The sequence below is a fragment of the Bos mutus genome, chromosome 8 (assembly GCF_027580195.1).
Source record: "Bos mutus isolate GX-2022 chromosome 8, NWIPB_WYAK_1.1, whole genome shotgun sequence".
NCBI lineage: Eukaryota > Metazoa > Chordata > Mammalia > Artiodactyla > Bovidae > Bos > Bos mutus.
The window spans coordinates 26,661,815-26,688,597 of NC_091624.1; the positions used below are offsets into that span (position 1 = coordinate 26,661,815).

Consider the following 26,783-nt stretch of genomic DNA (forward strand, 5'->3'; position numbering starts at 1 on the left):
TCTCTGCAAACACTAAATCTAATCTAACCTCACTAATTCATTAAGCAAATTCATGCTCAGAAAGTCCAGCCTCTTTCCTACCACACCATCAAGCACAAGCCACAATAAGGAAATGAGAAGAAGACAGTGTGTGACAAAACAGAGACATCCTCACAAACAAGCTAATCGTTGGTCTGAACAGAACAAAAACAACAAGGCTGAGTGTTGCGGAAGGCTCTGTCCCACTGCACCAGGGCAGAACCAGGAAGAAACCATCCCAGATTCGAATTCAAGAGGGAAAACAGGGCCTAAAGGTACCCGAAATACAGAGCAAGTAGGGCTGGAAATGCTGCCCTGGAATGTGGGGCCCCATTCAATCACAGTCAGGAGCTCTCAGCTAGTGACACAAACCATGGGGAACAAGAGGAAGTGAAACAGACAGCAGTTGGGAGGGATTTGTGCGTGTGTCTGTGTGTGTGTGTGTGCATGTGTGTGTGTGTGCACGTGCTGCTGGTCAGGGGCTGGAGGGATACTCTCTGTTAAGATAAACATGCACACTAAAATTCCATAACACCAAAAAAACCCACTAAGGCTAGAGAGACAAGACAATCAATCATCAGGAGATGAGATCACTGCAGACAAACTAAGACAACAGAGCAATCTGAAAAAGACTATAAAGGATAGTACTGTTCTAAATCTTGTGTCTTGATTTCTGGTTGGTCTCTTTTTCGTTTTATTTAATGAAGTAGAAGATGGAAAGATGGCACATATCTGTATTACTGATTTAACTGGATGAAAAACTATAGGATTTCTAGTGGACCCCGGGGATAAGTTTCACAGGCTGGGTGAAGGAGATAGGAAGAAGCTGAAGAGGCAGGAGGCTGTGAATTTCAAGATGAAGATAGTTTCCCTTCACAAGGGAGAATGGGTAGATATCTGTGTAGAGAGGTGTCACTAACTAGGGCTGATTACTATTTGTGATTATTATTAACAACATTATTAGGTTCAACTTTATTTTCTGCTAGCCAACCCCCTTTTTAATGCAGTGAATTAAGTTGTACAAGAGAATTCTTATTGATGACACAAAGCCAGAAGGTAACTGAAATGTTAATGACAAAACTCTGGAAAGAGGCTAAATCAAGCAGGTAACATTCTGGATGTCATGGTTGTCCACTAACCACACAGCCTCAACCTGGGGAGACCTGCGTTCCTGCTGAGGCTCCTGCACTAGATCTTGCATTTTTGAAACCAAAATGAGATCTAATCTGACAGTCCGAAGCAGTTGCTATGGTATAATCTGGGCTGCCCAGATTATAGCAAACACGTCGTTTCACTGTATTCTGGCCAGAACCCAAGAAGTTACAAGTTGTTTAAGATTCAAATGCTTCATTAAGGTTTCATAACACTAAAAAGCACAGTAGGGCATGTAAAATAGTCATCAAATCATAACTTAAAATAGCAAATGACATATTAGATTAAAGTCACCATGATCTCTTCTGTCTGGTACAAGTTTAATTATACTTCTCATCTCTACACTGATGACAGTTTTTCCAAAGGCCTTTGACACTCCATGACTTCCTGGGAGACACAGACACAGGAGTGTAAGGATCTGTGTCTCCAAGCTGACTAGCAAAAATCTAAAAGGAGCAGGCCTAGGGTTCTGAGGGCTAAGACTGAGTCATCTATTTGGAGGACTGGCTTAAAAGCAGTTCTGCCACCACCTTCCTCTATTTTTAGGGTATTTGCATACATCAACTTGGGACATCTCCATTGATCATCTAAATATCTTGAAAGACATAGGAGGATCTTCTTCAACGTGGAAAAAAAAATATGAATCAAGAAAGAGAAGAAAGGGAGAGAACCTCTCAGAGGAGAAAGTTAAGGAGAGGGTTCCTTTTGTACAACTTATAGAAGGAAACCTGGGGAGAGCTCGAGACTGTCCAGTTACTCTATACACAGACTCTCATGGTCTACTTCTTTTCAAGAATATCTTGTTTTTTCACATTGAAGGAGTACAAAAACCTGAAATCCTTCTCCGCTCCAGTGAACAGCTTCTCCTACACCCCTGATTGATAACTGATGGTGGTTTTAGACCTAGTCTTTACTCCAGGAAGGCTCCTTTTCTGAGAAATGCAGAACAGGGAAGATGACCTCCTTTTGGTTTGCCTTTCATGTGGGCACAGAGCATGTGATGTTAACCCTCACCCACCCACCGGGTGGGGCACTGTGAAACCATCTACAGTAAGTCCCCTACATTGGAACCTCCAAGTTTCAAACTTTCAAAGATTTGAACGTGCATTCGCATGTCTAATCATGTAAGTTGGTTCACGTATCTGGCATACACTGTCACATGCGTGCACGCTGTACATGTGGTTACACTTTTGTGTACTTTAGTGTAGAACTGTACAGAGTACAGTAGCATGGTATCTTTATTTCAAGCCCAGGATGTCTGGAAGCAAGTGCAAAAACAGTGGTGATGTAGCTGGTACTACTGTACTTTTCCAGGTACTATACTGAAAGATTGAAAATGTCTTCTTAATTTTTTGTGCTTATTTGTTTTTATGTATTATTTATATAGAAAATATTATAAACCTATTACAGTACAGTATTATACAGTATTATATAGCCGATTGTATTGGTTGGGTACCTAGGCTAACTTTTTTGGACTCATGAATGAATTGGACTTATGGGCATGCTCTAGGAACAGAACTCATCTGTATGTAGGGGACTTACTGTACACGAGTCAGATGGCTTAACCAGGGATGGTGCCAGTATTTCCCTTTTTGATGCTTAATCAACTCTAGCTAACAAGGACTGGAGAAATCCATTTGTACTGGAATCAAGCACCTTACACAGTGGATTTAATCTTTAAAGCACTCTTGATTATTTCTGTTTACCAATTTATAATTGATAAATTATATCAATTTATCTTGATTATATCTGTTTATGAAATATCCATAATAGGTAAATCCAAAGACAGAAAACAGATTAGTAGTTGCCAGGGGCTGGGGAAGGGGAATTTAAGAAGTAACTCTAAATGAGTGTAGGGTCTCCCTTTGGGAGTGATGAAAATGTCTGGAACTAGAAAGTAATGATGGCTGCATAACATTAAAAATGTAATCCTTAGGTCAGGAAATGTCTCCTGAGGAGGGGTGGGCATGGGAGACCAGGTGAACAAACCAGGTAAAAGCAGGTAGAGGGGAGGTGGAGATGCCAGGCAAAGGGGAAGAGGGCCACACTCCTGGAAGCATTCTTTCAAAAGTACTAGCCATCACCCTCAGCTTTGCTCAGACCTAGGGTAAGACTTCCTCTGATTTTCTCCCACCCTGAGGTGCCCAATTTATATGCATTCTCTTCACTCTTGACCAGATGAACACTCACTCCTAAAGTCACAGCTTCCTCAATTTACAGAAAATGAAGGGGACGCTAGTGAAGTGATCTAATCCACATGTGGAGTTCTTGACAACTCTCCATTCTATACCATCTAAACCCATGGGGTTCAACAATGACTTCACATTGGGGTCACGTGGAAGCTGATAAAAATATCCACCTGCACATCATGCCACTAAGGGCCTGGGAATTTGTCTAAAGCTCTAAGTGTGCAGCCTAGACCCAGAATCCTGCTTTGAAGGGCTGAGGAAAGAGAAAAACAAAACCCATCCAAGAATGAACTTAAAGCTGATCAGAAACAACACTGAAAGCATTGCTGGAAGGGACACTGGGACTAGAAAGAAAGCTCCTAAGTGACCAGCACCTACATCTGGGGAGTTCCAAGTACAACAGCATTTAAAAGGCCTGTCCAGCTGGGAATGGACAAAAGGGAGGATCTCCACAGATATCATCCATGTCCCAACCCAGGCCTGAAATCAGCCTCCTTTATGCTCTATGAGAAACTCAGAGACCAAAAGCATGGGTGGATAACACGGCAACTTCATACATTCACAGCTCCCTCCCTAGGCAGGTGAATAATATTGAGCCCTCAGGAAGAAATCAGAAAGACAAATAATGAAGAAAATCTAATTTATACCCATTGTATCAAGGCTTCTGGTTCTTGATTCTGGTGCAAGGTTCTCTCCCTACCTATACTGTCCCTTACTTTGAAGGGGCGTGTCCCTTGCTTTTCCTAAAACACATCCATCCCACTGATCCCTCATTGTGCAGTCAGCCAAGAACCTCTTGTCCTCGGATCTTTTCTATTTCTCATGGGTCAATTCTGTGCCAGAAAGTTACCTCTGCTGCTGCTAAGCTGCTAAGTCACTTCAGTCGTGTCTGATTCTGTGCGACCCCATAGACGGCAGCCCACCAGGCTCCACCGTCCCCGGGATTCTCCAGGCAAGAACACTGGAGTGGGTTGCCATATCCTTCTCCAATGCATGAAAGTGAAAAGTGAAAGTGAACTCCAGTCCTCTTGCCTGGAAAATCCCCTGGGCAGAGGAGCCTGGTAGGCTGCAGTCCATGGGGTCGCTAAGAGTCAGACACGACTGAGCGACTTTACCTTCACTTCACTTTCAAGTTACCTCTACAAAGGGTATTCTCCCATCAAAATAGCTTCTATTCATTGCTAACCTTACCCCTAACACCACTGGTCTTGGCCTGCTACTATGGCAACATCTTTTTTTTTTACATTAAGATGATTGAAATACATTTTGACATCAGGAATAACAAATGTTACTTTGAGGGGCATATTTCTTAATTTCAAGGCTACTTCTCTTTCAGATTCAATTTAGAATCATCCTGATAACTTGCACTTAAAAATTGGGATGTTGATGGAGAGATAAGTGCATTTATTATGGGAAAACTATTAGATTTCTACATATTGTACAAATTTCCTACTTTTGCTGTAACACATTAGCACAAACTTAGTAGTGTAACACAACACAAATACACTGTCACACAGTTCTGCAGGTCAGAAGTCCAAAAATCAAGGTGTTGGCAGGATGGTATTTCTTCTGCAGGCTCTGGGAGAGTCTTTTCTTTGCCTTTCCCAGCTTTTGGAGGCCACCTGCATGCCCTGGCTCATGGTGCCTTCCTTATATCACTCTAACTTCTGTTTCCATGATCAACATATCTCCAACAAGTGGCTCTGACCTTCCTGTCTTTCTCTTATAAGGACCTCTGTGATTACATTGGGCCATACAGATCATCCAGGATCATTTCCACATCAAAATCCTGAACTTAGTCCCATCTGCACAGTCCCTGTCCTATGAAATAAGGTGACACATTTCCAGGTTCAGGGATTAGGACATGGACATCACTGATAGGTCATTATTCTGTCCCTCAAGTGTATTTTCGGAGAAGGCAATGGCACCCCACTCCAGTACTCTTTCCTGGAAAATCCCATGGATGGAGGAGCCTGGAAGGCTGCAGTTCATGGGGTCGCTGAGGGTTGGACACAACTGAGCGACTTCACTTTCACTTTTCACTTTCATGCATTGGAGAAGGCAATGGCAACCCACTCCAGTGTTCTTGCCTGGAGAATCCCAGGGATGGGGGAGCCTGGTGGGCTGCCGTCTATGGGGTCGCACAGGGTCAGACATGACTGAAGCGACTTAGCAGCAGCAGCAGCAAGTGTATTTTTCTTTTACCTTGCCACTTGACTGAACTACCTTAGTTATGATAGTTTCTGAGTTGATTGTCTTGGATTTTCTTTGAAGATATCATTTTCTTCAAAGAACAATAATACAGCCTTTTAGCTTCCAAAATTCATACTGCTCATATCTCCTCTTGCTTCCTATTCAATATTAATGATTTCTGAGCTAACAATTTTAACACTGAAATGTTGCAGAGAAAAATACATATATTAACACACTAGCATGCATGTACACAACATCAAGATTTTATGCAAACATTTTACCATATTTGACTTTGTTGTTGTTGTTGTTGTTCAGTCACTAAGTCATGCCTGACTCTTTGCAACCCATGAACTGCAGCACGCCAGGCTTCTCTGTTCATCCCTATCTCCCTGAATTTGCTCAAACTCATGTCCATTGAGTCAGTGATGCCATCCAATCACCTCATCCTCTGTTGCCCCCTTCTCCTCTTGCCCTCAATTTTTCCCAGCATCAGGGTCTTTTCCAATGAGTCAGTTCTTCACATCAGGTGGCCAAAGTATTGGAGCTTCAGCTTCAGCATCAGTCCTTCCAATGAATATTCAGGACTGATTTCCTTTAGAATGGACTGGTTGGATCTCCTTGCAGTCCAAGGGACTCTCAAGAGTCTTCTCCAACACCACAGTTCAAAAGCCATCAATTCTTTGGCGCTCAGCCTTCTTTATAGTCCAACTCCCACATCCATACATGACTACTGGAAAAATCATAGCTTTGACTATATGGACCTTTGTTAAAGTGATGTCTCTCCTTTTTGATACACTGTCTAGGCTTGTCACAGCCATTCTTCCAAGGAGCAAGTGTCTTTTAATTTCGTGGCTGCAGTCACCATCCACATTGATTTTGGAGCCCAAGAAAATGAAATCTGACACTGTTTCTGTATTTTCCCCATCTATTTGCCATGAAGTGATAGGACTGGATGCCATGATCTTAGTTTTTAAATGTTGACTCACAGTAATTAAAAACATAAGACATTCTGAATTGTAACTAAAGCACACCCTTCCCTTATTTCTCCAGAGAATGAGTATGTACTATTCCAATGCATATTTATATTTTATATTTATAGAATTTCCCCTGAAAGACCTTCTTTGCTATTTTTTTTTTACTCAAAGTCAGCTTGGGGTTTCTCTGTTGATGCAGTTCATTTGTTTAATTACTTCATAATATTCTACTGTAAAAGAATCCACAATTTCTTTATCCTTTTCCCAATTCAGGGGCAATAATTTGTTTCTACATTTTTGCCAGTGCAGACAGTGTATAATGATGACCTGTATATATCTCCTTCTGTGCATGTATGGGAGTAACCTTGCAAGCACCCAACCACATGCATTAGTGATAAGCCATAGGCCTTGAAGTCTTTCATTTATCTATGTCTTAAAAGTGCTTGAAACCATTTGTACTCCACTAAAAGTGAGTTAAAGTATTTCCCCTGTAACTTTGCCAGCATTTGGGTTTTTTTGCGGGGGGGTGTGGGTTAAAATATTTGCCAATATGATGGACATGAAATAGTACTACTGTTTTAGGTTGCACCTTAAGAATTCCTCATGAGCTCAAGAGTCCTTAGGAAGGTTTACTGGCCCTTGAGCCTCTCCTACTGTAATTATCTATTCAAATCTTTATATTTTTAACTTCTACAGTTGATAAATTTTCTATCTTTCTCTTTTCTAATATATGCATTAAGTGAGAAATTTCCCAAGGGTTAGCCATCAAATAAGTTAATTTATTTAATCTCCATATGGTCGGTCAGACTCCACTTCTCTTATAATTTATAAATTTTTGGCTATGAGTTACTAAAGGTATGCTTTAATGATACTGCTGTCACAAAACATAGTCGTGTGATGATAATTCTTTGATACCACTGTGATTTGCTTTACGGTCTAGTACAGTCAGTTCCTGAAATGCTCCACATTGATTGGCAAGAATGTATTTTCTCTAATTGTTCAGTGCAGGGGCTTATATGTGCCCAAAAGATTAAACTTGTCAGTTTGTTGCTCAAATTTTTAAAAATGCTTAGTTTCAATCAGTGTGTGATCATGCATTTGTGTGTGGTCTGTCATGTTTGACTCTTTGTGACCCTAAGGACTGTAGCCCAGCAGTCTCTGTCTATTGGACTTCCCAGGCAAGAATACGGGAGTGTGTTGTTATTTCCTTCTCCAGGGAATCTGCCTAATCCAGGGATCCAACTTGTGTCTCCTGCATTTCCTGCATTGCAGGCAGATTCTTTACTTGCTAGGTCATCAGGAAACCTTTAGTTTCAATGAGATACATGCTAACTGATACTGTATATGTCAAATAGACATTATTAATTCTGTGAGGTTGAGTTTGTATATTGGAACCTATGTTCCTGGGTGCAATAAACTTCAAATTTATTACATCATCTAGTCTTTATATCACTATTTAAGGCTTTTGTGTCTAAAAAACCATTTTGTCGGATGTTAATATAGTTACCTCAGAGTATTTTTGGTTAATGTAGTTCTACTCTGTATTTTTAACTTTTAATGATTTTTATGATTATACACTAGACATGAGGGCTTCCCAGATGGCTCAATGGGTAAAGAATCCACCTGCAATGCAGGAGATGCTGGTTGGATCCCTGAGTCGGGAAGATTCCGTGGAGGAAGGCATGCCAACCCACCCCAGTCTTCTTGCCTGGAGAATCCCATGGACAAAGGAGTCTGGCGGGCTACAGTCCACAGGATTGCAAAAAGTCAGACACTACGGAAGCAACTGGGCATGCGCTAGACATGAATTTTGTAAATAACATATAATTTAACATGCTAATTTAAAAGTCTATATGTGTTAACCTATGAGATTGTTAACTGAAAGATCTTATTTTAAAAGTGTTAATTTTGCTTTTTAATTCTTCCTTCCTATTTTCTTCTGTTTTTCTCCCTTTATTCTCCCTTTACTTATTCAAAAGTTACACTTAAGTAGTTAGCTTTATTACTTTTTATAGGCATACCTAATTTGGCAAAGTTTCCCAAATACAATGAAATACAAGCACCTTGAAATGCTGTGAGCTGCAAACACCACCCCAACCACCAGAGCTTTGAATTATTGCTTCCCAATGTTTAGTTACACTCCATTTGTAAGCTCCTAGTGGTCCTTATTGGAGAAGGCAATGGCACCCCACTCCAGTACTGTTGCCTGGGAAATCCCATGGATGGAGGAGCCTGGCAGGCTGCAGTCCATGGGGTCGCACAGAGTTGGACATGACTGAAGCGACTTCACTTTCACTTTCCACTTTCATGCATTGGAGAAGGAAATGGCAACCCACTCCAGTGTTCTTGCCTGGAGAATCCCATGGACAGAGAAGCCTGGTAGGCTGCAGTCCATGGGGTCGCACAGAGTCGGACATGACTGAAGCGACTTAGCAGCAGCAGTGGTCCTTATTACAGATGATTTTCAATAACAAAATTTATTTAGATTTGCCAACTTGGTTAACAAGTTCTTCCCTTGCCAACACTGCCTGCATCTCATTCCTTTCCCCCAGGTTCAACTGAGCTCTTCCTGATTCACATTTGCTCTTTGTGTAAAAAAAAGGTTGTAAACACTCTTGGTCATGGTCTAAAATTACCTGTTGCTTTCACACTTGAATGCCAGTATAGCTGGGTACAGAATTCTAGACTGACGATTACACCACTATCCTCTGTCTTTTGTGGTTTTGTTACAAGTCTTACCATGCCTTTGCGGATAATCCGACCTCTCCCCTCTTTGGCTGCTTTTCCTATTTCCCTTGTCTTTGCCATTCCAAAGTATCACTAGCTATGAACTTATTTTTATTTTAGCCTCAACAGGCCTCAGTGCTATACCCAACATCTGAAGATTCATGCCTTCCATGAATTATGTAAAATCCTCCATCAGTATGTCATGAAATACTGTTTCTCCCTTCCCCCTTTATTTCTCCTTTGAAATCTCCTTCTAGATATATGCTGAACTTCCTTATAAGAGCCTTCCCTGCTTTTCTACTTCTACATTCCCTATCTTTTTATAATCGTTAGCTCTGTGCCATCTACTACTATCCATCAAATTTCTTATTTTATCTACTACACTTTTCATTTCCAGAAGGTCTCTTTGGTTCCATTTCAAACCCACCACTGCTTTTTCTTCCTTTACCTTTAATCCTTTCAGCTTCATTGTTTACTAACTCATCACTCATCCTGGGCCTCTCTGAGTGTACTTTGTAATTTTTCACTGCAGGGCTGGTTTTTCTGTGGGAATCCCTTGAGGACTGGGTTCCTGAAATAGGCAGTGCCAAGTTTTTATGTTAATTCTTGGGCTCTTGATCCTTCCACAACACTCTGGTAATGTAAATTTAGTTTCCTGAGGTGCAGGTCCAAGTCTGATTTCTCATGGGAAAGCCTCCTGTTTGTCCCATCTGGAGTCAGGCTTGAGGCAAGCCCTCTCCTCACCTTCCTGGGCTAATAAATGAAAATCTCTTCCACTGTCCATGGAATTCTCCAGGCAAGAATACTGGAGTGGGTAGCCATTCCTTTCTCCAGGGGATCTTCCCAACCCAGGGATTGAACCTGGGTCTCCCACATTACAGCAGATTCTTTATCATCTGAGCCACCAAGGAAGCCCATATTAAGATACAAGGAATGTAAATTCCTTCATTTCCTAAAACCAAACTTGATTTTTGTCTCAACCCCTTACTTTTCCTGTTTGAAGGAAATGTAATCCATCCAATTCCAGTGAAATCAGTAACTTTAGCATATTTAGTTATTTCATGTAATCTCAAAATCAGGATTTTCTACTTCTGCATATTTGCTCTAGTGTAAGCTCTTTCAGCATCAAAGCATGAAAGGATTTGATGTGTCTGCAGTTGTCTTTTGCCCGTACCAGCTTTTGCTAAGGTGTCCTTGTCTTATTGGTACCCCTCTACTCCAGAGTCCATGGATGCATCCACATCTGCCCACGGCCACATGGTGACACTGCCTCTCACTGTTGGAGAGCTCACGTCATAAATAGCATGACATCTGCAGAATCCAACTCTTTATCTCACATAAACCTTTTCCCATGAAAACTGGGCCATTCCCTAAGGCTGCAAACAGAATGGAACACCTCAGCGGTTCCTTCCTCAGCAGCCCAGAACTGTCACAGTTCTGTTTCCTTCCTAATCCTGGCTCCTGGGCGTTTCTCCAACTCTCTTGCAAGTTCATCTAATCATTTACATCTTCGATGAATATTTTACTGAGCACTTGTATGTAATGTAAGTGGGAGGGTGGCCAAATAAATTTGGTCCACCGTTACAACCATCATTCATTCACTGGAGGCCAAAATGAAAACAGAATGAAAGTTCTCAGAAGACTAAGCACAATACTACTTTTTCTCTTGGTGGTTAACTCCCAGCCAGCCACTTCATCTCTCGGTTTCATTTCCTTTATGTGTGAAATATGGTATTTGTCCTGGCTATTGCTAAGCCCTCCTCTAGTTCACAAGGGCTTCCTCAAGAGCTGCTCCAAACCTCTCCAGCTGCCACTGAACAGGCTGGGAGGAGCTAGCACCTGTGACTGAGAATCCAGCTAAGTTGGATCTGGCCAGTCCTCCTCAGCATTAAAAGAGGAGAAGTCTTCCGTTTTGATTATCCAAAAGGGTTTCCCCTTCCTCACAGCAGGTCACTTCAACAACTGATGCTAATGAATTCCATCTCCCTGGTGCCCAGGTCAGCTCTCTGCTCACCCCTAAACTCTGCACAGTGAGCTCAATCCAAGCATGAAAACACACTAAAGGCAGAGGTAACAGGAGAACTCATTTCCAGAGGACACTACTCCTGACCTCACAGTCAGATCAGTGATGAATGATTTTTTTACCCCAACTGACCATCCACGTAGTCACCAATGTGGTTAAATGACTAAAGTGTCTGAGGATCTGCCTGTTTACCAGGTCACACTGGCTGGCCTGGGGAGGAGATAAGGAAAGCCATGTGTACCAGGGTTACAAGGTCACAGGGCTTTGACTGGTGGGAAATAAAACAACCTGCCTGGAAGGGCAGGTGACGAGGGGACCCTGAGAGCTGCATGGAGGATATAAAGCTGCTTTTCCCAGAAGGAAGTATTTATAGGCCAATAAATCAGTCAGGGGCAGTGGCAGGGGCCACTCCCACTTAGACGCTCCCATTGAGTTGTCTAGTGGTCTACATGGAACCAGTTGCAGAAAGGGTGGGAGGAGGAGCTTACCAGGGTCAGAGGAGGGTGTAAGACTAGAAAGAATGAGAATCAGAGACAATGAGAAAAATGGGGAAATGAAATTTAAAGGACCTGAGAAATGGAGAAAAGTATGTAAGAGTCTTTGGAGGAGAAGAGGGTATTGTGGGGTGAACTGTGTTCCTCCAGTGAGATAGTGGCAAACTGTGAATGTGACCTTACTTGGAAATCGAGTCATTGCAGAAATAATCAAATTAAGATGAGGACATAGGGATGGGCCTTAATCAAATGTCTAGTATTCTTTAGAGGGGGAGATTTGACTACAGACACAGAAAAGATCACATGAAAACAGGCAGATACTGGAATGATGTGGCCCCACGCCCAGGAACTGCATGGACTGCCAGCAAAACAGAAGCTCAGAGAGATGTGGATGGCTTCTCCCACAGAGCCTCCCAAAGGCACGAACCCTGCCAAAACCTTGACTTTGGACTTCTGGCCTCCACAACCACGAGGACAAATTTCTGTTGTTTATGGAACTCAGTTTGTGGTACTTTGTAATGACAGTCCTTGGAAACGACTATAGTGGGTTTGAAGAAGAAAAGTAAGAGAGAGAAGGAGGGAGGCCTTTGGACAAACAGGGTCACACTGGGTTGCTATAGTCCATGGGGTCGCAAAGAGTCAGACACACTGAGCGGCTGAACAACACACGTAGCACATCCTCTTAAAGGGACAGGGACACAGATGCGCACACACACACACACACACACACACACCCCCACCCCCCCCACACACACACACAGATGGTCGGGCACAAGAAGACAGAGCTAGACCCAGAAAACCAGATGACACGGGTAGACTCAGAGAGAGAAGCACACACAAAAACACAGGCAACTGGGAGTACACACAAGCTGCTGACTTCTCAGTGGCGGGGTTCTGGGGGATTCATACAGACAGAAACGCACACACAGATGCACACACCTGGGACACACGTTAGACAAGCACACAAGAACAAGGCCAGTGCAGTTTGGTGTTCAAACCCAGTGGGCTGAGAAAGGGCGACTGCCTGTCTGTCACCTTCAGTAGGGACAACAATGGACAGTCCAGCCAGGCACTGGCCACTGGTTACCATGACTCCATCCCAGCTGAGGGGCAGGTCGCAGCAGTTATCCTGAAACAGTGAGAGGGTACACTGAGAAGGAGAAGGAGAAGCAGAGACGAAGGCTTGGAGGCCCACACTGGCCTCACCACTCTGAGAAGCAGGCTGCATCCCTGCCCTCCCACAGAGAGGGCTCTCATATGTGTATATGAGGTCCTATGCTACCCAATCCACTCTGCATAGGACTTGTTCACTTTGAAATCTCTCATCTGTACGTTTGGGCTTTCTCCCAACAATGTTCAGTTTGTTCAGATCCTGGGCAGCCCAATGGGCTCAGAAAATTCTGGCTGCAGGAGGATCAAGGGAGCTCAATGATCAGCCTTCACCTGGAGAGTGGCCAGGGCTCAGAGCCCAGAAACTCACATTAAATTTGTCCAAGGAAGTGGTGCAACATTGGACACTCTCTGCTTACCGTCTAGGGGAGCCCCAGATTTCCATGACCAGCCGGGGGCCACTCAGAGGGGAGGTGCAGGGGCCCAGCTCACAGCTTGAGCTTGGCCTGAAGTTCCCAGCCACAGACCTAAGCTACTGCAAATAGAGTGCGGTTTTCAAGTTTACCCATCAGCCTTGGAGACCCTCACTCTCCATAAACTCCAGGAAACAATCACACACATGCTCACACACACTCACACATGCACCAAGAGTCCCAGAATAAACCAGAAATGCACCCAACACATATGCTAATCAATCCCTGCATCCTAGGTGGATCAGGCACCCAAGAAACAGATATCAGGCATGGTCTCCATGCCAACAGGGTGAACTCTGCTGATGGCTTTGTTTTCTCTGTCCCAGGAAGTTTCAGTTCAGCACCACAACATAACATGTCACAAATAGCAGGGGGCAGCCTGGTGAGTAAGGCATCAACTCCTGCCCTGTGATTTAGAACGCCCTTGAGATCACCTCTAATTGCAACACAGCTTCAAGTGCAGAGAGTCAGGAATTCCCCTTCTGGTTTCAGCCAGGATGATGAGCACTCTTCTCCTAGGCAGGAGACACAAGCAAGCGGGTCTATTTTTGGAGGACGCAAGATGAACAAGAGGAGCACCACCAGCTCAGGCTCTCAGAAATGATCCTCTGCCCACACACATTCCAAAGTACTGATTTTACAAAACCAGTTACATATGCATTTAAAATACAGCCTTGGAACAAAAGAGCAAATGGTTTCTAGGCCAAATGAACACTTTTGTAAGTACAATAATAATAAATAGTGTATCTAATATGGTAAAGAATATAAAACTCCTGTTAAATACTATTACCAGAGTCCTAAGGCCAGCTTCAGTCCTAACGATGACAGTACTTTGGCATACAGAAATTTCAGGCAAACGTTTCAGCTGCAAATCACGCCTTTTGTATTGTTTTTCCTTCTATATCGGCTCTGGGATCTCCCTCTCTGAATACCAACCACCAATTATATGTTAAGTGCTCAATCCTGGCCCAGTACATCTGAACTCAAATGCTTTTTAAGCTTGTAACTAATTCTTAGATTCTGTTTCGCTCAGTGACAGACTGCCCGCTAGCCATTTTCACCTGCCTGCAGTTTTACAGATGCATGGGCATCATAAACGGTAACTGGATTAAAGAAATAGCTCATACAGTCCATTCAACTATATTACTTTTTATATATGATTTAAGCCAAATGTGGCCAAGGAGTAATGCTCCCTGAAGCTCTTTAAACAAAAAAAAAGTGTGTGGATTAATAAGTCTGGCATTGCCAAGCCAGTTCCTTCCATCATTGAGGGTGTGAGGAGGAGGCCAGGGGAGAATAAAGCAAGAGTGGGGCAAGTCCCTTTTTGGGCAAGAGCCGTGAGGGCAGGACCCCTGTGATGGATCTGAGTCTCTATAATACTAGATTGTGAGCTCAATCACACTTGTGAAAAATGACTTCAGAATCTAACCACCAAAAACTACCTTTCTTCCTAAGAAATCTATCCTAAGGCCCAGCATGGTACACAAATTTCCAGAGCCCAGATCTTGGTCGCCATGGAGATACATCCCTACCTAGCCAAAAAAGGCCCTCTCCTCCAAACATCCTGACTCTGTGCAAGGTCACAGTGACCACAGTAGGACTGCGAGGGGGTCAATGTGAGGAAACTAACCTATATATTTACTGCATAAGATACGAAAGGGGAAAATTATTATCAAGGAGCCTCCACACACAAGGCACCACCAACAGCAAGTTGATCCACACACCCTGTTTATTCATTTGCTTTATAATTTTTCTTGGACCGTAGTTGACTTACAATGTTATGTTAGTTTCTGCTTGACAGCAAAGTGAATCAGTTATACATCTATATGTATCCATTCTTTTTTAGATTCTTTCCTCACATAGGTCATTACAGAATATTGAGTGGAATTCCCCATGCTATACAGTGGGTCCTTATTAGTTATCTATTTTACATATAGTAGTGTGTATATATCAATCCCATTCTCCCAATTTATCCCTCCTGCCCCCTTCCTTTCTGGTAACCAAACATTTGCTTTCCACATCTATGACTCTATTTCTGTGAATTTAAACAACTATTCTGAGGCCAGAATGTGGAAGTTCCTTGTGTGATCCCAAGAGGTTCTTTCAGGACACAGAGGGACATCTATTCCACTCAGCTGAGACTGGTGGACTTGAGTCATTTCTACTCAGTCTCCAGGAGACCCAGCCTTGGGCGCGTGGAGGTGAACACATTCCTGAGGGGACACAGGGACCCTCAACATGCAGGGGGCTGAGAAATTTCTGGATGTCTGGGCTCTGAATAATGCTTACAAAAAGAAGCTAAACAGAAATAAAGTAGCTGTTTTAACAGTTAATTATTATACACTGAACTGCGTGCCCGCAAATTTTACATGTTGAAGCCTTAAGCACTTGTGTGGTAGTGGTGCCTCATTTGAAGGTGAGACCTTTGGGAAGTAATTAGGGTTAGATGAGGTCATGAGGGTGGGATCCCTATAATGGGATTCGAGTCTTTATAAGACAAGAAGAGACCAGAGCCCACTCTCTCTCTCCCTGTGAAGACACAGCAAAACCACACTGTCTACAAACCCAGCATGCCACTAGGACCCCAGCAATGCTAGCGCCTTGATTTCAGACTTCCAGTCTTCAGGGCCGTGAGGAGTAAACGTCTACCGATTAAGCCACCCAGCCTGTGGTGTTCTGTTGTGGCAGCCTGGGCTGACTGAGGCAATATGGTGACAGGGGATGAAGGGAGCAAAGCACCACATCATCAAGTGACTGGGCTGCATTACAAGAAATGGTGTCTACTGATTTTCAAATCTAAGATGCCTACAAAGTGTGCCAAGTGAGCAGTGATCTTGGCAGTGACCTCTGGGAAAGACTGGAGCAAGAAGACAAATAACCTGCTCTCTGGTGACCTGTGGAGGAGGGCCACTTGCCCACCTGAGGCACTCCCTAGTCTGGACAACTACATCTGGAGAATAGCCCGAGAAGACCTTGTCAGCAGGAGACCTCATGGCCAAGCCAGGAGTCCAGGTCCTAGGGCCCTTCAATCTCCTTCTTCCCTTCAATCTCCTTCTTCCCTTCAGTGGCCATCTGCCTACCCCTGTCCTCTCATCTCCCACCCACCCACCAGCTTCTGACAAGCTCCACCCAGCTTTCAAAACTGCTTCAGGAGGCATGCCACTGCACCTGATACCAAGCAGGACCCTGTGGAACTCCTGGGCACAAAAGCCTTTCTGTATGCCCCCATTTCTTGATTACAGGAAACAGGTTTCATTTAGCCTTCATGATGGGGCTTCCCTTGTGGCTCAGCGGTAAAGAATCTGCCTGCCAATGCAGGAAACACAGGTTCGATCCCTGGGTTGGGAAGATCCCCTGGAGAAGGAAATAGCAACCCAATCCAGTATTCTTGCCTGGGAAATCTCATGTACAGAGGAGCATGGCGGCTACAGTCCATGGGGTCACAAAACAGGTGGACAGGACTTAGTGATTAAAAAACAAGAGTAGCCTTCATAACTTTGCCTGAGTTCCAATGGGCAGGTTCAAACAGTTGCTAATCAGGGAAGGGAGGAGATGCAGAGACAAAGGAGGAGCTGTCAAAAAAACAAAACAACACAACAATAGTGCAACTTTGGAGTAGGGTCATTGTTCCTCCTCAAGTGGTACACATAATAATATCTCTGAGCTGTTATGCAGATATTGAAATCCCTACCAGGTAGGAGAAGTTAACAGAATGCTGCTCACAATCTTACAGATCTTAGATCAGTTGGAACCAGAAGATTGACGGTGCTGACTCCTACTTACCTCACCACCAATCAATCAGAAGAATGTCCACAAGCTGATCACTCCCTTTTTGAACCATGAAGTTCTTTGAACCAGAAATTCCTATAGAACTTCTCACTTCCCACTCCAGGTTGGGACATGTAGTCTTGAGGACATTAGCCTGCTGTGGCCCCCTTTGCCTGGCAAAGCAATAAAGTTATTCTTATCTACTTCACCCCAAACCCTGTCTCTGAGATATGATTCAGTGTTGGAGTACAGAGGTGGAATTCAGCTTTATACCCACCCATGGGGCAGCACTGGGCCATGGGAGACCCTGACCATCCATTTCAGCAGGCCAAGCCTTGAGCAGAGTGGCACAGTGAGTCACTCTGCATGGTACTCTGAAAACACATTCAAATGCTTGCATTCAAAGAACACTTCACGGTTTACCTTTCAGAGTTGGAACAGGGCTGTCATGTCCATCCAGTTGTCCCAAAGGGTCACTTGAGTCAGGAACTTCCTCTTGCCCTGGGCAAAAGAGCACAGCACACACATTAATGAGATTTCTCTTCAGGGCTTTATTCTGCTTTTCATGCAAAGACAATAGTGTTTTAGCAAAACTGCCCAATGTTTATAGTACACCTAGAGTGTTCTTGCCTGGAGAATCCCAGGGGCGGTGGAGCCTGGTGGGCTGCCGTCTATGGGGTTGCACAGAGTCAGACACGACTGAAGCAACTTAGCAGCAGCAGCAGAGGGATAAGGTGTTTCGGTAACATTCACAGGGCTTTTGTAGCATCAGATTTGGCCCCAAAGCAAAAGTGATTCCTGCAATTTTGCAATCATTCGGCAATCCCAGGCAAAATGCAAATGCTTTACAGCAGGTATGAAGGAAGCAAACATGTGGCCCAAGTTTCATTTTGGGAAAAAGAAAGATTAAAACACCAGCTGGCAAAATTAAACACTTCTGGAGCCAGAGTCAGCAGGTGGTCCTTCAGATATAGGCCTGTTATAATTCTGAATAAATTCAGATTTGGAGAGTTTCTTCAGCAGCTCATTCCCTCTTCCCACCCCAGCCCCCAGACTCATTAGCAGCCAACAGCCAAGAACTGATCTACCCAATAAGCATAAAGACAGAAGTTTCTCATCTTTATGGCAATAGTAGCCTCACTCCCTCAGAGACAGTGTCAGCAGAAGCAGTCACCCCAGAGTCATAAACACCAAGGGCAAGAGCAGAGCTGGTCTACTCAAGTGAGAGTACAGCACAAAGTCATGGGTCCCCTGTCCTGAGATGCCAGGAGGGATGGGTAGGTGTAACTGATGACCTAGAAACCGTTCTGGGCCTCATATAGTCCTTTCTTAATATCCCAGTGCAGTTTGCTTTGAAGACTTCCACCCCATACCTTGGCCTTGACTGGGGTCCCACTGGTTGGAGGTGGGGGATGGGGGTAGAAATGGTGAAGCCATATGTTGTCAGGGTGACTCTGCCAACACATCTGGATGAATCTGGCTTGACAGTATCAAAGAGCGGGACACACATGTGATGGCAAATGATGCAGCTTAGAAGGAAGAAAACCCCGATACATTCTGCAACATGGGTGGGTTATTCTGAGTGAGATAGACACAGAAAAACAAATACTGTGAACTACTAGAGTAGTCAAATTCATAGACAGAACGTAGAATAGTGGGTGACAGGTTGCTGGAGGAGGCAGAATGGGCAGTTAAGTGTTTGATATGGACAGAGTTTCATTTTGGTAAGATGAGAAAGTTCTAAAGATGGATATTGGTGATGCTTGTACAACAAGGTGAATGTACTTGATGCCACTGAATTGTGCATTTAATAATGGTTAAGATGATAAATTTTGTGTATTTACCACAAAAATTAAAAAAAAATATTATAAAAAAGGTAGTTTATAATTCAATATTGGGCCACCCAACTTGTCTCCCTTAAATGAGAGCGAGCATTTATGCATGCCTCCCTTAAATGAGAGGGAGCATGCATAACAAAACACTGAGACACTTCAGGAACCCCCTCTGCCAACCCTTAAGATGAGGCCTTACTCAAAAAACTGGAGACCTAAAAGCGGAGTAGAAGTGATTTTCAGACAGAAGTCAGGTACACAAGATGCTTTAAATTATTTAGCTCAACAAACACTGGCCAGTTTACACTCACGGGTACCCATGTGTCTCAGTTGATCTTCTCTGCCCACTTGTTCCTAAATCCCAGGACTTGCGAGGTGACAACATCAGCTTGCAACGCCCTTAGAATTCAGGCCCAATTCCAAGCAACCAAGAGGGGAGATTATTTCTGAAACGGGCTCATGGCTTTTCTTTCAGTTACGGAAGATTCCTTCTTTCTGTCACTGCTAGTCCAAACTTACCCATGTGTCAGAAGTCACACATTCACACCATCTTTCATAAAACATCCTTGATCAACCTTTCAGAAGTAACAACTTTATTCTCTAAAACTATCCCCTGAACCATACACCTCTCCTATGGCAATCACATCATCCCCTGAATCAATAGTTGCATATATTTTAATTCTCCTCAAGGGACTGTAAACAGCTAGAGGATATCAGCTGCTGCATCTCTAGTGTAGACTAAAACCTAGACAGAATTCGGGGCTGCAGGACAGAGACAAGCATAAGCCGTACAGGCCAATCAATGTGGTTCAGTTTGGGTTTGAAATTTTAAATTGGCATGTTACACATACCATCACTCAGCACTGTTTAAATGTAGAGAGACCACAGGAAATCAAACACACTTGTACTATATACACACATCTGAAAGAGGAATAAAATTATTAACTGCTTAGAAATTGACAAATGGTGTGAAACAGTCAAATAAATACATACTCTGTAGAAAAATAAGCACATTAGCCCAATTCCACTGTGCAAAAGAGCCCCAGCTCTTCCAAGGCAGCTTTCAATTTGGAAGCATAAGTATTTTCGTGTTCCTCTGAGCTGGGGGTGTGGACATGCACACTCTTCATGGGAGAAGAGCCGGAGGTGATACAAACGCTTCTGTTGACTCATGAGCAGATGTCATCCCCCCCCCACCACCACCCACACACACACACAGAGACATGCAAAGTCCCTTTTGAAATTAGAAATGCTGAGATTCTCCCTGAATATGTTGCACTGATCAGTACCTTCCCTGGGAATTGATTTTTAGTTTCTTTCAGCCTTAAGATTTACTCTAGGTAAAATTTAGTTTAGATATTTAAGCAAAAGAGTATCATCTACATATTTGGAAAAACAGGTAAAATTCACTAATTTTCAAGGCTAATATCAGGGACCCCAGTCTTTGGGACTTAGATGTGAAAGTGTGCAGAGCCTGAGCTCTAGCACATTTCCTCTGCAAGTCAAATGTGTGAATAAATTCACAATATCCAGTCATTGCGGTCCTTGGAATTGAGGCCTTAAGTTCCAGGAAAACTAGGCCCTGTTGTTGCTTCCTAACTGAGACATAAGGGCACCATTTACAGTCCGAAGTAGACCTAGTTTTATATATATATATATATAAAATCATCATTCTCCTACACTGTAGAATGGCTATCCTTATTCGAGATGCTGCACCTCCAACAAGTGAGAACAGGGTCTAGTGTCTCAGCAGATTCCAAGAGGAATTTTCCTGGCCCAAAAAGGGTCAAGAACAACCAAAGGAAAAAAAAAAATGAGACAAACACAAAAACAGAAACAATAAAAACTGTCACCCACTATTAGTCACATGAAATTATATAGTAATTTAAAAGTCCTCTTTTATTTTCTTTTTCAACATCTGTACAATGAACAAGCACCAAGTTTTTAATTGAAATAATTCATATATCACAAATTTTAGCATTTTAAAGTCTGCCAATTGAGTGGTTTTTAATATTGGGTTGTTCAACAATCTCCACTATGTAATTCTGCAATATTTTATTACCTCCAAAAGAAAGCTTATTTCCATTAGCAGTCTCCCCGACCAATCTCACCTCTCCCAGACCCTGTAACCACTAACTTGTTTTTTTGTCTTTATGGATTTATGTACTGGGGCCACTTCATATAAATGGAATGATATCATATGTGGCTCTTTGAACAAACATTAATTTCATTAGATTTTTTAAATGTCATGCCCAAAAAGAAAAGGAAAAAAAAATGCTGGAGAGAAGCACATTTCACTAGGTGATTAGCAAAGGCCTTTAAATGCTACATCAGCACATCAGACCACTGCCCAGACCCTGTGGGAAAGTTTTGGCTGCCTAAGTAGACAGGATGTGGAGGATGCATGGAGACACAGCAATGACTAATGGATAAAAGACAGAGAACTAATGAAAAGCCAGAGAACCAGGACTACTGGTCCACAGATGTGATGGTTTAGGAGCTGAGAGTCTCACTGAGAAGAAGCCAGCACACGTTCACATTCCTGCTGCAGAAAGACACAGCTCATGACAAGGACAAAGGAAGCAGTTCTCCACCTCGAGTTTAGGGGCCACTGCTTCTCCCCAGCTAGCACGTTCTTCTCCAGGTCACCAAGACTGGACAAAGGACTTCTATTCTCCTTCTTCATCCCATGACCCACCTTGGCAATCACTGCCAGTCCAGTTCAGGCAGCGACTGGTCCAAGGTGGTGAGTCAAGTCATGCCTTCCACATGGCTGTCCTGAGAGCTTCTTTATACAAAGTCCCCCTTGGATTTACCGGGTGCTGGTATGCTTTCCCCCAACTGGCTAACTGAAGATGGGGAAGGCCTAAAGAGAGCAAAAGTTCTGGGAGGACTCAGCTGCCCTAACTCCTTAGGACTTAATTATTGTTTTCTGAAATGAGGTTACTCCTCAAGGCAAATTACAGGTCCTTCATTCTGGTAAATACTAAAAGCCACGCTACTAAGGCCACACATGTCCATTAAGAATGTGGATGCTCTAACTTTTTCCATTGGACATGAGTGAACTTCATCAAAAAAAAAAAAAACCAGCAAAACAATGTAAAGCTACTGGAAAACTCAAATCTTTGATCTCATCAATCAGGTAGTGGTGATTTATTAGCTCCTTATTGGTTTTTTGATGTTTGAAGAAAGGAGAGTATTTAATATGAAAAAAAATTAACTGTGACTCATTGCCTTGCAATGATACATTAAGTGTATAGTTTGATCCAGGTCAAAATTATACTTTAGGGACTTCCTTGGTGGTCCAGTGGTTACGACTCTGTGCTCCCAATACAGGGAGCACGGATTCAGTCCCTGGTTGGAGAACTAAGATCCCACATGCCACAGAGCACAGCCTAAAAAAATACAAATTCATAAATAAATAAAATGTTTTTTTTAAACTACACTTTGAAGCTTAGAGCAAAGACTAACTACAATGTGGTAACCAGGGTGGGATCCTAGAATAGAAAAAGGATTCCAGGTAAAGTTCAAAGAAAGACGAATAGTATGGATTTTAGTAAAGAATAATGTATGGACAGAGGAGCCTGGCAGGCTAAGTCCGCGCTGTCACAAAACAGTCAGACACGACTTAGTGACTAAATGACAACAACAACAATGTGTTGATCTTGGCACATCTGCTGTGACAAATGTACCACACTAAGATTTAATATTAAGAGGGGACAGAGTGTGAGGAATATGTAAACTCTTGACCTACCTTCACACAGTAAAAAGTTTTTTGAGGAACAATTACACATCCCATCACATTGGTCAAGCTCTTAACCAAGGCTCACAAGTAAAGAAGAGCTGTAAGGGGGGCTCTTCCCTGGTGGCTCAGTAGTAAAGGATCCACCTGCCAATGCAGGAGACACGAGTTCAATCCCTGATCCAGGAAGATCCCACATGCCGAGGAGCAACTAAGCCCGTGTGCCACAACTACCGAGCCTGTGCTCTAGAGCCCGGGAGCCACGACTACTGAAGCCTGCATGCCCTAGAGAACATCCTATGGAACAAGAGAGGCCACCACAATGAGAAGCCCACATTCTGCAACTAGAGGGTAGCCCCACTCACTGCAACTACAGAAAAGCCTGAGCAGCAATAAAGACACAGCAAAAATAAAACAAATTAAATAAATAAATAAAATCATTAAAAACATTTTTTTAAAAGAAGAGCTGTAAGAAAGATCCTATTTCCAAGTGGCCTTAATGGTGCAAGACAGGCATAAGCACTAACCATGTGAACAAAATACAACACAGATTCACAGGATCTGATACAGGTTGTTCAAAGATTCAGTAGCGTGCCAGGGAATGTTCAGCAACTAAATCACTTTTGAGTATGTACGGTTTTGAGCTAAACTGTATGTAAATTGTCATGGCATGGTGATATCAGCTCCTAACCTAGTACTTGGCGTGTGTTCTTAGCAGCACTTATTAATGTCCTATATATTCAGGGCTGAACCAACTGGTTTCCTCAGAAGGACCATATGAAAGGATGCATTGTTGATGTCGCTGGGCTTGTTAAGAAGTCAAGGTTTCCCACAGCCCTTCGACAGCTGGATATGCACACCCAGCCCCAAACATGTACAAATTCTGAGTAATCAGAAACTGTGCCCCAAACAGGATCTTCTGCAGACCTCTCAACAGGGTCCACTGAAATGACATCTTGATTTAAGGCATCAGTAACATAAAAGAAATTCAGATCCACAAAGTACAAGTGGGTCTGTCCTGATTTCCAGGCTCCTTTCTGGTACTGTACCATGGCTACCTCATTAAGAGCAGAGACACGATTAAGAGAGAATTTACTAATGACATTCAACTCACACTCTTAGATTTGAGTCCATGTGCTACTCTGCTTTTGATTTGTGTTTCTCTTTAAAAAAATGTTTTGTTATTCAGATTATTCATTCATTAATCTCTAACCTGTTCATCTGAATCAGTACACTCCTTGTGATTTAATTAGATGCAGTCTCTGGCCTATTTGGACAACTTCAAAGCAGTCTCCTTTTAATTAGAGAGGGTATTTCATTCACCAAAGCTTGGCATTTTTGGATTTGGTTATCCTAAATGAAGGTATAATTTCCAGAATATGAGAACGAACAGCAAGCAGTCAAGGGCACACGGGCAAAGGACCACAGCCTGGAAGGGAGACGGTGTGGCATGCCGGGTGCCTCCGGAAGGGCAAGCATGCATTTTATGATGAGTTGTGCTGCGTGAGAAGTCAGTATATCCACTGGCAACTGGAAATGTTCATCGTGTGTTCCAGAACAATCACTTAGCTCAGCAACACGTCAAATCAAAAACATCCGTGACGCTGGAAATGCAACAGTTAAGGAAAAAGAACTAATAACTGGAAAGGAGCAGAGTATAAAATCCTAAAAGGTGAGTCCATTAGCCTGGGAACTGGGCCAGAGAAAGTATGTCCACAGTAAAGAGACTCGATAATGTTTCTGGGAATGTACTCAATAAAATGTTATACCGTGTGTCTCAACGGCCAGCTGGAAAACCACACAGCATTCAAGGTGAGCTGCCAGTACATAATCGGCAATCGTCTTAACAGTTTGCAATTTTTCATTTCATTATTTTGAACTGCAAATTGAGTAAATATTAGCCTCTGTGTCTACATTCCTTAAAGGGCAGACCTAACTCTGCTGTGGAAATACAAAGTTAAATCCAACAGCCTGAAAATGGAGTAAGCAGTGCCTCTCACCAATTTAACCTTTGCTGTGATTCTACTTCTACAGCAAAAAATCAACCCCTCCCAAATGATCCAGGCACAGACCCAATTCCCTCCAATATTGCTGTCATAATGCTTTTTCTACCTCTGTCACAGACAGCCCCCCAGAACCCTCAACAAAGGTCCCACTGTCAAGGCCCAAGTGAATAGCTGGTTAAAGTAGGGATGAAGCTGCTCAGGAGGCTGAATTGGGTCCTTTCATTGATCTTCTCTCTTTCCCAACACCTGCAACCCCTGGCCATGGTGGCATGGGGCTGGGAAGCCAGGAGCCTCCACCCACAACATATGTGATTGGGAGGGTGAGACCCCAACACCCTTCACTACGACACAAGCTCCTAATCCAGTGATATTCCTGCTTGTTACTGCAGCAAAACTTGCACAAAGGGAGCCAACAGAAATGCCGGGTAAGTACTCCAAGCTCATTGTTTCCATTTGGTTTTACAGAAGACTGTTTGGAGTATCAGTTATTCCCATGCACACAGGAATTTTTTTTTTTTCATCTCGAACCTCTAGACGGTGTTTAATTAAAAGTAGGAGGGAAAAGATTAAAAAAAAAAACATTTATAGAAAAAGAGACTGTGTATTAACCCATGATAATGCTGGAGGTTACTTTCTGTTTGCTTCAGGAGAGTTAAACTCCTGTGCTGCAGGTCTAGCAGCCTTGGAACCCACAGTTGTCTGGAGAAATCTCATGGTGCAGTGAATGAGACCCACAGGGAAACGGTTCCAAAGGTTTGTAGCACCCTCTTTCAGCCAGGAATTTGTGTCCAGGATGTGTCCAGAGGGGCTTCCCTGGTGGCTCAGATGGTAAAGAATCTGCCTGTAATGCAGGAGGCTTAGGTTTGATCCCAGGATCTTCCTGGGATCAGGAAGGCAACTCAGTCCTGTATTCTTGCCTGGAGGATTCCATGGACAGAGGAGGCTGGTGGGCTACAGCCCATGGGGTTGCAAATAGGTGGACACTAAGCACAAGCAAGCACAAGCAACTAACACTTCAATACCTTCAATACCTACGTGGCCAGAGGCTGTTCTCATCCCCAGAGCAAGTCAACCAGTTGGCATAATTGAAAGCAGAGGTTTTGTTGGCAGTGAACACTTTGAGTTCATAGAAACAAACAAGGATGCACATCTGTTATAATCAAAGATGGCAGCAGTGAATTTTTGTAAAGGTAGCCCATATATGAGTTTGTTAGGGCTGCTCCAACAAAGTGTCACAGCTTGGGTGGCTCAGACAACTGTTCTGGAGGCCAGAAGTCCAACAGCAAACTGTTGGCAGGGTTGTTTCTCCTACAGCCTCTCTCTCTGGCTTGTAGATGGCCAACTTCTCCCTGTGTCTTCACACGGTCTTCCCTCTGTGTGCATACCCCAGTCACAGTGGGTGCGGGCCCACTCTAGTGACCTCATTTGAAATTGAATACCTCCATAAAGAACTATTTCCAAATAAGGTCACATTTTGAAATACTGGGAGTTAGGATTTCATTATATCTATTTTGAGGGGGACACAATTCAATTCATAACGGGCAGTGCTATTTATCTTCAATAATTAATAATATCTTTATAATTAAGATGACTTGAAAGTGATTTTTGCAATTGCATGGAGCAGAGAAAGCCTCAACAAGAAAGAATAAACAGGGGACCTGGACTAAGTACAGAGGGGCTGGGTGTGGGCTTACCCACATGCTGGAGGGACCTGCCAACAACCTGCTAATGACTAGCACCCCAACTCTTTCGTTTTGAAGGTGTCTCCCTGTGGCTGCCCTCAAACAGACGTCAGCTGAAGACACTGCTGTCCTCTGAGCTTCATCTCCCCAAAGTTTCCAGCAGCAGCTGTGGCATCTTACCAGATCCCTCCCTCTCAGGCTGGCATTCCTTCTTTCTCATAATATTTATACCACCATCACTCTTCCCAAAGAGCGGCATGGCAGGCCCAGAGGGAATGCCGTGGTAGGATGTAGAGCAGTCGTCTGACCATTTTTGGTAAGGACGCTGCTCAGCTTTTACACAGGGCTGCCCACTTTGCATGATGCACAGCATTCTCACAACTCCCTTCACTTGACCTTC

The 26,783-nt window shown here is 43.3% G+C and overlaps 1 protein-coding gene across 2 annotated transcripts in view; it reads right to left on the bottom strand.

Moving 5' to 3' along the window:
• ROR2 (receptor tyrosine kinase like orphan receptor 2) overlaps positions 1–26,783 on the bottom strand; it is a 237,037-nt gene that overhangs the window by 37,846 nt on the left and 172,408 nt on the right. For both annotated transcript variants that reach the window (XR_011465068.1, XM_070375237.1), the window contains exon 2: positions 17,545–17,622. Coding sequence is in view for 1 of the 2 variants with exons in the window: in XM_070375237.1 (XP_070231338.1) it covers positions 17,545–17,622 (78 nt within the window). In the remaining variant the exon portion in view is untranslated. The remainder of the gene's footprint in view (positions 1–17,544; positions 17,623–26,783) is intronic.